This window comes from Asterias amurensis, chromosome 20 (assembly GCF_032118995.1).
Source record: "Asterias amurensis chromosome 20, ASM3211899v1".
Classification (NCBI taxonomy): domain Eukaryota; kingdom Metazoa; phylum Echinodermata; class Asteroidea; order Forcipulatida; family Asteriidae; genus Asterias; species Asterias amurensis.
Genome location: NC_092667.1, coordinates 13,643,318 through 13,656,359, shown reverse-complemented (window position 1 = coordinate 13,656,359; position 13,042 = coordinate 13,643,318). Strand labels below are relative to the sequence as shown.

General features: G+C 39.2%; 1 protein-coding gene across 1 annotated transcript; it reads right to left on the bottom strand.

Moving 5' to 3' along the window:
* Positions 1–225: 225 nt before the first annotated feature.
* On the bottom strand, positions 226–1,763 carry LOC139952524 (uncharacterized). Its single transcript, XM_071951682.1, has one exon. The coding sequence runs from the start codon at positions 1,653–1,655 to the stop codon at positions 810–812; it is 846 nt and encodes a 281-aa protein (XP_071807783.1). The 5' UTR covers positions 1,656–1,763; the 3' UTR covers positions 226–809.
* Positions 1,764–13,042: the final 11,279 nt, after the last annotated feature.

Here is a 13,042-nt window from a genome sequence, read left to right as displayed (position 1 = left end):
ATGGCAAGACTTACAAGACTTGCTCTAGAAAAGCAACGGTGTGGGGTTAGAGCATCAAAATAAAATGAATAAAAAGGAGGAATAAAGGGCAATTAAAATTGTGTAATGCACTCCTTTTCCCACAGAAGGTGTATTTGTAAAAGAAAAAAATAGCACAAATCTTTAATCTCAAATGTTATTTTAATTTGTACTCTTTAAGAGCGAGGTTTAGTTTATGACGTCATTGGATGCCAACCATAAAATGGGTCAAAAGGTCAAACTCAACCCAGTTTTTAAATTCAGTAATGAACTAAACATTTCCTAAACAATAACATGTTAAAAGCCATGTTTTTAATGTAACGCCATTGGAAATTAATAATTATTAGAGCGATCGATGCCAGGGGGAAAATGTAAATATATATCTTTGAGATTGTTTTATCTTCGTTATAAACGTTGATAAGAATGCGTCTGAATACCCTGGGTTATGTCATACTGGCAATGTGTACATTCTAACATTATCTTAAATGCACTGTTGTATCCCAACATGTGCATCACATAACAAACCTGTTTAAATTTGGGCTTGATTGGTCATCGAAGTTGCAAGAAAACAATGAAATAAAAAACACCTCTGTTGCACAATAGAATGAGCCGTTTTTCAAAGTGTCTTTTTATACTATCAACAGCTCTCCATCGCTCATTAACAGGTAAGTTTTATGCTAATTACTTTGAGTAACTCCCAAAAGAGTTCAGTGCCATTTCTAATTTAGTAGTCACATCACGTAAGGAACTAGTCTTATACTCAGTCACTCGAGAAAGTGCTTTAAGTTGTTTCAAGGTTTTTCCACACACTGTTGACACGACGGACTTGCGTACGTGGATTGCGTGACCGGATGAGGTTGCAGAAGTCCGGGAGGCGACACGGCCGATGGCACTTCTCTCGCCGGGAACGACGGCACGATGGCCGGCGTGCCTGCCGACGCGGATGACGGTGCAATGGTCGGACTCTTGTCCTGTGACAGATAGCTTGGGAAAGGGTAGCCACTGAAGTAGGGAGGAGGAGGCGAGATGTGAAGCTGGGATTGATTCACGTAGCTCACCATCCTCTTCATCTCCTCCAGTGCATTCGCCTGCATCAGGATGTAGTTCTTTGCTAAGAGGAGTGTTGCAATCTTAGAGAGTTTCCTCACGGATGGACTGTGTGCGTAAGGAATGACAGAGCGAAGTTCATCCAGTGCATCGTTCAAATCATGCATTCGTCGCCTCTCCCGTGAGTTGATACTCAACCTGTTGTGTTTCAAGTTCTTCCCGGTGGATTTAATCCCCAAGCCCCCTTTACCGCCTTGCCTCCGTGAGTGCGGCCCGATCTCGTCTCCTGATTTGGTGTTGCTTTCTGAAGAGGGTCCCTCGTGTGTTGCTCCGAGCTCTCTTGAAGTCTTACTCTCGTCAGAGTCAGTGGATGAGTTCGAATCGGAGCAACTTTCTCGGTAGCCGATGCGGCACGAGGAGCGTTCCACCCCGGCGAAGCACCACCGTGTCTCGTCTAACTTCACCGCCGTGTCAACCATCTTATCCAAGGTAGACGCCATGGTGATGTGACGGGTTGTGTCCGGGGGATCGGACGAGTTCATCTGGGACGTCTCCTGGCCTCTAAGATTGAAACGTTCCTCCCAAGACATGATGAGAATTCGATCTTTTTAATCCTGAAGAAATCGGTTAGCACGTAATCAAGTAGTCACTTGTGATTTGGATGGCACCACCAAACCGTTTAAGTTGAAGTTGGATCACTCAAGAGCCGAGCCCTCAAACCAGTCATTATTTGTCATTTGCTCTTCGTGTCAAGTACTTCCCGTTTAGCTGTTAACTTGACACACACAAACTGCAAAAGGAAAGAAACCACTCTCACAGTCTTGCTGATTTCAAAGTGGCACACTGGTAGAACATAAACGGGTGTGGTTCCACTTTGGTTTGAAGAGCGGTAATTACGTTGCTACCTCATGAAAAAGTCATCCCAGCCAACAATCACATGGCACCATGCACAAACTGTAACAACGGCTAAACACGAACACACCGTTTGAATAAAGAAATCAGCTTTCAACGACCAGTGACAAAGTTGACAGAGAGAAACAGCCGTGCTTTTCCTCCTTCGTCTGAAAGCCAGTTATGTCGAAGTGGGTTTGCAAGAGGGTGAAACCAACACTCTCCAACACTCGAGTATCGCCCGAGAGCCCAAACAGTGGCTACCACTCAAACATGAGAACAAATCGTATTGGTTTTACTATCAAAATCTCTTCACTACGTCCTGGACAGCTGAGGCCCAGTGCACTGACGCCGTTTAGATTCCCTCCTCGTCCCCTCGAAAGCCCGAGCACAGCCTTTTGAATCAAAGGGGCTATCAGACGGGGGTAGTCCCTTGAGTTTTAAGCACCGCCCAGGCGTTGTCGTGACCGTATCTCTCCAGTATGTTGGTTGATATGTCAGTTCAAATAAAGCCAGGGCCAATGGTATTACCTAATTAATTAATCAGATCGCAATATGACAGCCGTATCCCTCAGACGTATGCGATGTTCGGAAAGAGGCAACGCAAGATCAAAAACCTCAAATTTGGGGAGCAGACGGCTCTTGCATGACTGTCTTCGTGAAAGGGACACGACCGACCGTAACTTGAGTTGGGTCAACGGAGAGCAACGGAGAGCAACATTAACCATATTATTCAAATCGTTTGATGAAAAAAATCATTCAACTAAGTAATCTATCGTGCACTTTGTTGACTTAGCCGAAATATTTTAGTTGTGATTATCTTTTGCTCCAAATAATTTAATTTCAAATACTTAAAACAAAAATTCAGAATAACCCCAACTTAGAACCATTCCAACTCAATTGAAGATTATTATTTCATGGTGTTTCCACATGTAAACCTTACCACATCGTACTTCCACCATGCAAAGTTTAAACAAAATGTTTGTTGATGTTTTTTGGCCACTCATCAATTTGTAAGCGCTCTCTCAGTATTTCAATACCCCTGTGAAATTATGAAATTGGGCCCAGGGGCCGATTTCTCACTCAAAGCAATAACATCCATCGCAAGACAAATTGCCAGTATATATTATATAGTGAGTTGTACTGTGACATAAAACTTTAGTTAGCAACTACGATTGATTTGCATTTAAAGGCAGTGGACACTATTGGTAATTACTCAAAATAATTATTAGCATATAACCTTACTTGGTGACGAGTAATGGGGAGAGGTTGATGGTACAAAACATCGTGAGAAATGGCTCCCTCTGAAGTGCCATAGTTTTCGAGAAAGAAGTAATTTTCCACAAATTTGATTTCGAGACCTCAGATTTAGAACTTGAGGTCTCGAAATCAACCATCTAAAAATCACACTTTGTGTGACAAGGGTGTTTTTTATTTCATTATTATCTCGCAAGTTCGATGACCGATTGAGCTCAAATTTTCACAGGTTTGTTATTTTATGGATATGTTGAGATACACCAACTGTGAAGGCTAGTCTTTGACAATTACCAATAGTGTCCAATGCCTTTAAGATCAATCTTAGCTCTTTGTGAAATCGACCCCTGGTAATGCTCAGTGTTTTCTATTTAAAAAAAAAAAAAAAAAAAAAAAAGGCAACATGAAACAGTCACCGGGTAAGCATCGACGGAAAGAGCATTTCGTCACATCTGGTTGACTTGAACATCGCCGCACTTAAATAAATGATGGCTTTTATTTTGTTGTCTGTGGATCCACGTATACGAGCCCAGCGTGTCTGACACATCGCTGGGTGTTTCTCTCTTACATGTCGAGTTAAGCCACTTCGCCACAATTTACACATCTTCTGAGAAAAAAAACCGTGTCTTTTGGGTTTTGATGGACCAGCAATGGGTTTAATTATGCAGTAATATAAAACAAATTAAACGGGAAATGGCCTGACGTTTCAACCATAGCAGAGTCTTTTTCAAAGGCGAAATGACAAAACAGGACATACTTGAAAAAACATCCTTGTGTGACAACTTCTTGTCACACGAAGTTGTGTGCTTTCAGATGCTTAATTTCGAGACATCAAAATCTAATTCTGATGTCTCGAAATCAAATTCGTGAAAATTTACTTCTTTCTCGAAAACTACGTTACTTCAGAGGGAGCCGTTTCTCACAATGGTTTGTACTATATCAACAGCTCACATTACTCGTTACCAAGTAAGGTTTATGCTAATAATTATTTTGAGTAATTACTAGTGTCCACTGCCTTTATTACATGCAGATTGGTTTCAAACTAATATAAACAATAACTCAGGCATACAATTATGTCCTTTTAGCCAACGTTTCTTTTCCCTTTTTTTTTGTTTTCCTTCATTCATTTTGTTTTCGTTTTAAATCGCAATACCCCCCTTTAACGCTTATGTCCATACAGAACTGCCCATTACCACTTAAATTATTTACCAATAAAGTGATGTTATAATCAACGCCGCGGGGAACCAGCGATATGGAGCCGAAACAGACGAACAAAAGATACACGGTGCCGTCGGACCTTTTTCCGCCATTTCTCACTGCCTCTCACGGGAATTGCAATAGTTCGCGCGGCATTTTATCGTCAGCTGCTGGAGTGGCTCTGCTTAAGACACAGCAAGACCTGCGGGGTTTTCTGTCTCAAGTTGGAGCACTTCAACTTGCTCGAGGGGCCAGTGTTTTCTTTTGACCGTTGGAAACTGCAACAGACACAGTTTAAAAGCTTCCACGGTTTTAGAACAGAGCTTTATCGTGTAACTCTCGACACGGTCACGTTCCCTTATTGTAATAGTAATCATGACTATTGGATCGCATTATGGGTCAAAACAGGGACCCGGCTAATCACCTTTCTTGCCTCGGTTTGAATAGTACAATAGTGCTAGTCAAGTGAGAAAAAAATAAAATGGCAGGAAATTGAAGTTCTCATAAACCGGATCTACGTTACATTTTGATGAAGTCATGGATATAGCAAGACATTGAGTCGTGTACTTTGAATTTAAAGGCACTGGACACATTTTGTAATTGTCAAAGACCAGTGTTTTCACTTAATGTATCCCACCATTATGCATAAAATAACAAATAGGTGAAAATTTGGACTAAACTGCTCAACGAAGATGAATGAAAATAAGGCAAGAAAAGACACCCTTTTGGCACAACTTTTGTGTGCTTTCAGATGCCTAATGAAAAGTCATAGCTCGTTACTATAAATATTAAGCTTTTATTTATGCTAACAATTAATTCGAGTAATGACCAAAAGTGTCCAGTACCTTTAAATTGCTTAATTGTGAATTTATTTTTTTCTCGGGGGGGGGGGGGGGGGGGGGGCTTCAGCCATTTTCTTGTCACTATTATTCCCCGATGCTCTATTGAGATTAAGAGGTGTGACTTACATTTATACATAGATATACAGTATAAGAATTTAAGAAGCCTTGAAGGAAAAAGACGGAAATTACGAGTGGGTATAATCGGCTTACTCCTTTTTCTAAAAACATCCCGGGATCTCCAAACTGAAGTAGCCCCATCTCAAATTCTTTGTTCTTATACCCCGCCCAGATTGCCGCACATCATCCAATAACCATAAAGGCTCGTTGCGCTTGACTGAGGCCCAATCATACCCTACTAGATTAGGCATAGCCGGATGCCTTCTCATAGAAGGGCTGCCAGTAAAATGCGTTTTTTTTTCTCGCACCATATGTCTCTCGGCTGCTGAGAGCTGCCGCACTGCCGACAAGCAGAAACTGACGTGGACAAGAGAAAATATCATGGCAAACCCTACTGGGACATCATTCTGAATAATAAAAAGAAAACAGAGCTGTTATAATAAGACTCGTCTTGGAAAATACTCTTTTTTTTTATAAGTTTTCTCCGGACCGATGTACGAGGTTTTTGCGTTTGCGAGTGCGAGTGAGTTAGCCCCCCGGAGACTGAGGCCCATTACGGGGGGATATCCCAGCAAAGATGGGAACATCTGTTCGGTGATTCTTCGGTGTCGAGGAACATAAACGAAGCGGGGTTTTGATGGATAGGTTATTTGGGAGAGGTCAATCCGTCAAAAAACCGAATCCTTCTTCCAGTCTGAGACGGCTTAAAAATATCAAATGTGTTTATGAAGGGAATATTTATTTATTGGGATGCGATAAGCTCGTTGACCCATTAACGGGATATGATAATGTAAATGCAAATCAGGAGACTATTGTCAAAGTACATAGAATAAGTAATACAACCACAAGGCTGTCTGTACAAATACTTCGAATAAGTAATTAAACTCTTTTATTTTTATTCCAGTTCGTCTGTAAGAGTACATTGAATAAGTAATCAACCACGGGCTGTCTGTACAAATACTCCGAATAAGTAATAAAACACAGTTTTCTGTTAGAAAGCTTCGAATAAGTAATAAAACTTATGTATCTTTATAACACTACTTCGAATGAGTAATACAACCACAGGGGGTACTGACTTTGTAATTTGGTATTTAACTTTAAGGTGAAACGAAATAAAATTGACGAGGACGGGGTTTGAACCTGGGACCACCTGAATAACTTTGTCCCATTGATTAAGTAAAATTGGTACATTAGTACAGGATGTGTGCTGGCTATAGCCTAGGTGACATTGAATGTGGTCTTCAATGCACTTCATTCCTTCAATATTGTACAATGTTCACTATTTAAAGCCATTGGACCCTTTCGGTAATCAGTATTGGCCAATGCCCACACTTGGTGTATCACAACTTCTATATAAAATAACAAACCTGTGAAAATTTAGGCTCAATCGGTCATCGGAGTCGAGAGAAAATAACGGGAAAACCCACCCTTGTATCCGCACGTTTCGCCGTGTCATAACATGTGTTTAAAATAAATCCGTAATTCTCGATATCGAGAGTTGATATTATTGTACTGTTTTCTCAAAAAGTAAAGCATTTCATGGAATAATATTTCAAGAGAAGTCTTTCACCACAACCTTCTGTAAACCCTGTAAATTGTTTGTAAATCTGTGAACTTTTTTTTCTGTACCGAAAGGGTCAAATGGCTTTAAAGTTTACGAAAATGTCTCTAACACAATGTCAAGCATTACATTAACAAACTAGTGGCATAAATTTCAAATTAAATTTTCTAAATTGATTAAAACATGTTGTTCTGATTATGATAAATCTTTTACTTTGGGTTTATTGTGACTGGCAATGATTTCGAGTTGACTCCTTTCCCTCAAACTTCTGTGCTTATTACTTTGTTTAACTGTGTAATACTCTCTTAATGTAAAAGAGTGAAAAAAGGCACTCTTGAAGAGCCATATGAAGGACAACTCTTTTTCGAGTGGTCTTCCACTCTTGAAGTTTGCATCTTTTTGAGTGATTTCTCACTCTGTCCTGGAGTGAAACCCCTCTAAAAGAGTGAAATATCACCACTCCTTTTGAAGAGCCATATGGAGGACAGCTCGAAATGTAATTAGTGGTGTTTTTCACTCTTTTACATTTAGAGAGTATATTGCGTTGAGAAGAGTAGTATGAAACAAATGTTGACATGAACTGGTAACAATTTCATCCTCCCGCGAACCCTACTCTCAAATCCACTCGTATAAGTTTCCCGTCCCATCCTCTTCATGCCGCGACAGAGACAAATCTTAATTTAGCATGAGCGCCAAAAACATTTTAGGTGAGCAGATGTTGCTTCAGTCCCCAGTGAGTTACGGGGTAAATTAAGCCCAAATAATATATATCCCAAGCACCCCAGCTTATAGTTTAACTGAATTACAAGGAAGGGGAAATTAGCATGGTATTGGTCTCTCTGCTGTAGCCACGCAGTCCACTAGAGAAAGCATCAATTACAGTGATGGGTTCAGTGTATGTTAGAAATGTCTTGCGAACACAACACACACACACACACCAAAGTGGAATTTATATCTGCGTTTAAAATCGCGATATTAAAACTGATGTAAGCATTCCTTACACAATGAATAATATTTCGAGTTGTGGATTTATTATTGAGTCTGCCTGATTGGCGTTTTTAACTTGATTGAAAACACATTATAAACGCGCACAAACGCAAAAGGAAGATGTGCATAGTCGGTATTTTTCCCTCTCGTTTACAGTTTCAAATTTCTGTTCGAATTGTTTAGCCTTAAAACATTGATATGCAAAATATGTTCATAGTGCTATTTTGTTTTCACTTTTTCCCTCCCCCTTCTTTTTTTACAGCTTCAAATTTTTTTTATTTCGAATCGTAAAATGTATTTCTTTGTTTACTTGTTCTGTTTTTGTTTTGCCCTTTATATTCAATTGTTTGACCTAAAACCATAAAAACAGGAAGATGTTGATTGCATTGCAGTAGGCCTAACTGCTCGCCACAACAAAACAACGTACACTTCATGTCAATATAGACACTCAAGCCATAACCCCTTGTGCTTTCGTAACACGATTATAAACACACATGAGACAGTGCGTAGCTGACACCAACGCTGTCCTATACACCAGGTGCGCGTGGAGGAACCAAGCGCTATCTTCACCCGATAGCAAGAGGTCTACCGGTGGACATTTGTTTTCTGTAGTAAAGAGTTGTCATCCTCAGAAATATTCCCAATGTTTTTTTTTAAGATTCCAGTTTTTCTTAATCAATTAAGATTGAAGAGAAAAAGGTTTTATTAAGGATTCCCTTTCTTGAATCGATTTCGATTTTAGTAATATTTTTTCTGTTCTGTACGTTAGAGTTACGATCCTCCAAAATTGTCCTATTTTTTTTAAAAGGATTTCCCTTTTTTGAATCGATTTTAAAGAAAATAAATTCCCCATTGTAAAGAACTACGACAGTGGCCATTTTGATGTACAGAAACAAAATTGCCTAAACCGTTGATACATCGCTCACCATGCCACAACAACGTATACAAAAAGACGCGCGCTTGTCAAACATCACTTTCTAGAAAGCGCGCCAAAATAAAGTAAACACGGGGAAGCTGAAGACGAGATGCCTGGGTCTATTTACATTTAATCGCTTTGTCATACCTCCATCTGTTCCAGTGTTAGTATCCATAAGTAGTGGAGGACGGTTTGCCTCATGAAAGAGAAATTCTTGCAAAAACTAAAAATGGGTAAAGGAATTAAAAATATGCAAACAAAATAGTTTATGGCCTGACGTTTCGACCCAAGAAGAGTCTTTCTCGAAGGCTTAATGACAACACAACAAACATGAACAGGTAAATAAGAAAATTGAAATATTATATAACACGGATCACACCCGACGCTGAATACAGAAACTATTTTTGCACCATTTTGTGTAAAACAATATACTTTGATATTCCAAGCTTGTTGATGTTCTAGTTTTCAGGGTTGTCTCCTTTCTCACTGACAACAACTGTAATTGATTCATCTGTAGCCATATTAGTCTGAAATTCATTCAAAACAATGGGTAAAGGATCTTTAACTAATAACATTGACCACATCAAACGCTAAATACAGAAACTACTTTTGCACCATTTGTGTAAAACTTCTAGTCTTCCCAGCTGTTTGAGTTTCTAGTTTTTTTTTAGGGTTTTCTTTCTTTCTCATTGACATCAATTGTAATTTTCATTGTTTTATCTGCAGTCGGATTACTCTGAAATTCTTTCAAAAAACAACGGTTAAAGGAATTAGAAATGTTACACGGATCATATCCGACGCTGAATACAGAAACTTTTGCACCATTTGTGTACAATTTCTATTTTTATCTTCAAGCTTGTTGAGTTTCCAGTTCCTAGGGTTATCCTCCTTTTTTTACTGACAACAATTGTAATTTTCATTTGTTTCATCAGCAGTCAGATTACTCACTGGATCGGTCAAGAACCTATCAACAGATCCTTAATCCGGAAGACATCCCAAAACACAGAACCCATCCGGTTGAAGGCGTCTACGCAGCGCTTGCCTTAAAAATACCAATCAAGTGCCTCTCATCGCTTAAACTTTCATCAGTAATCCAATCTGAGGGGTGGAGAAAAACCCTGGACATTTTATAAACAAGAAAATCATCCACGGTTCAACGCTACCAATCCGGTTCCCCTAAATCCCCCAGATTGAAGCCTTATGCCGTCACTGATACGTGTCTGATGCACAACGAAAAGTAATTTCACTAATTGAATCGCGCCAAAAAAAAAATCGCCTTCAGAAAGCGCGCGAATCACATATGCATTAAACGATGGCATATTGTCGTGTCGTCTGCCAGCGATCTCTCAACTTGATAATCATGGTGTTCTCCCAAGCCCTATTTTGAGACGTTTTGCTTGTGCTCTGTATTTAACTCAGAATGGTGTACGAGAAAATGGAGTAATGCGGTTGGCTTTGGTGAATGATTGATCAGTCAGGAGGTGGGTCACGCCCCTCCCTCTCTTTCTCCTCCCATCCCTTCGAATCCATTTACCCGTGTTTCATGCTTAGAGAATAGTAAACCTACTTAGCAATCAAGCGTATGTAATGAATATTCAGGAATATAACTAATTTATTGTAATCATAGAGAATAGTAAACCTACTAGCAATCAAGCGTATGTAATGAATATTCAGGAGTAAATAACTAATTTATTGTAATCATAGAGAATAGTAAACCTACTAGCAATCAACCGTTTGTAATGAATATTCAGGAATTAAAAAACTCATATTGTAATGTTTTATAAGCAAACTGTAAAATATAAAAATTATTAGTTTCATCAGAAGGACGAAATGTGGGATCTTTATGGTGAAAATAAGAAATTTGAAGTTTCAAATCATACTTAAAGGCACTGGCTGGACACTATTGGTAATTACTCAACATAATTCTTAGCATAAATACTTACTTGGTAATGAGTAGTGGAGAGCTGTTGAAAGTATAAACAATATTGTGAGAAACGGCTCCCTCTGAAGCAACGTAGTTTTTGAGAAAGAAGTAATTTCTCACTCAAATAATTAAAGACCTCAGCTGAAACCACTCATCATGCATCTTAAAGCACACAAAGAAATGCAACAATGGTGTGTTTTTTTCTTTCATTATTCTCTGACTGCAACTTCGATGGCCAATTGATTCCAAATTTACACAGGTTTGTTATTTATGCATAATATGTTGGAATACACACCAAGTGAGAAAACTGGTCGTTGACAATTACCAAAGGTGACCGGTGCCTTTAAGGCAGTCTGAATCTATTGACCTATGTCATGAGATAATTGCATTAATAAAAGAATGATTAAGAACAAAAGAGGTTTGTGGAACATTTGAGGCATTTTACGTAGAAAATAGAATCCTATATAGTTGGTGACGGGCCTTCTCATGTGAGGTGTCATCGGTTGCGCAGAGTTATGAACAGTCGTGTCATCAGCAGTAGAACACTTTACTCGAAATTGGTGACCGGTGAAAGACGAAACAAGTTTCCATAGTTACTATTTTGTAAGATTTTTTCTGATGTTTGGCTGCGACTTTGGCTGTGAGTTTGGTTGTGGCTTTGAACCCTCTGTTAAAAGCGCATTGTCTGGAACGTTTTTTTTTTTTTTCTTTTTTTTTTTTTTCTTTTTTTTTTTATGTAAGTCGCCTGACACACAAGGCCTGAAGGCCACTTCAAGGTGTGGGCAACAATTATATTTTTCAGCGGCCGTTGCCACCTACTCCTAGGGCTGAAACAGGGTTACCCCTTTTACAGTCCATACGAATGTAGGCTTGGGTATCATCAATTCGAAGCCTGGCCGGTAGAGCAGAAAGCACTACCTCCCCCCAAAAACGTTGCCATTCAATCAGTATACAAATTACTTCCCCAAAGGATCATAACAACAAGGCAATTAAAGTTTGAAGTTAATTACGTCAGTTGTATGACAAGATTTTAAATTAAAAAACAAGCAATGAGGTTCATGAAACTGTGGAGGGGCCCATAAAGAAGCAAATCTTGTAAGGTTATGGTCTCTGAGCAAACGTTTGCATTAAGCAGTCAATGGTTTTTAATATCTTGTGGAAGACACCACTCCAGGTATGACAAATGTTCCTGAAAGGTAAGGTGTATTCAAGACGGCTCAACTCAAGAAGGCTCAACTCAAGAAGGCTCAATGCAAAAGTTACTAATAATTAAAGTAGTTACCTAGACAATAATGATCAATTGACAAGAACTAGTAAAGACAGGTCAACAATGTAAGACAGAAAACATCTATATCAATCAACAATAGGAATTCAATAAAGTACCCTTAAATTTACGATCCAGGCCACGGTTTAAGACGGACCAACATAATGTTATCAAACAAAAAAAAACATAGCCTGAACCGAAACAATCTGGAATATTTTAATATTTGTTTTGAGGAATCATACTTTTACCTTGATGTTTTCACACCTGTAAAGACTGCAAGGTATTAAGGTCTAGTCCCGCTCCAGGGGTGTGTTGTGAGCCCAGTCATTGCGTTGGCGCAGCGCTCCCTGTTCGCCCCCTGGGGGTGTATACCGTGACTCTGGATACGAGGTGGATTCGATCTAACGCTTACGACGTGATGAAACGTACGTTTTCGGTAATAGTATCATCCCTACTGCTGTTCCATGTGTGTGTAATAGTATCATCCTACTGCTGTTTCAGGTGTACTGTAATAGTATCGTCCCGACTGCTGTTTCAAGTGTTTGTCGGTAGCTAAATAATTACTCGCTCTCAGTGAGCGAAATAAAAGTTAGATGGACATGACCTCATCTTATAACAGTCGAAATGTACCAAACTCTGATGTTTCTGACCAGCAGAGTATTGTAAGTCGTGACGCTGGTCATTAAGCTAGACATTATTTAACCATCGTCCTTCGGGTAGGACGTTAAACCGTTGGTTCCGTGTGCTGTGCCACAAAACATTGTACATCATTACATGATGCTATGTAAAAGGTTTGTGGACGTAGACCAAAGTACCTTTTTGTTATGTACTTAAAAATCATCCGAACACTGACAAAGTCACTCCGCCTTCACAAGTTTGGTGTGGCATCAATAATGTGGAAATTCCAATCAAGAAAAAGGTACACTTTACGAAAATATTCAAGAGACTCACATAAGAAACAAAAATGAAATTATAATAATATACATTTTACAAACTTTAAGAAAGAACTCCAAAACAACTTCAG

Coding starts and splice junctions, on each gene's coding strand:
- LOC139952524 (XM_071951682.1), bottom strand. CDS start 1,655: ATGTCTTGGGAGGAACGTTTCAATCTTAGAGGCCAGGAGACGTCCCAG.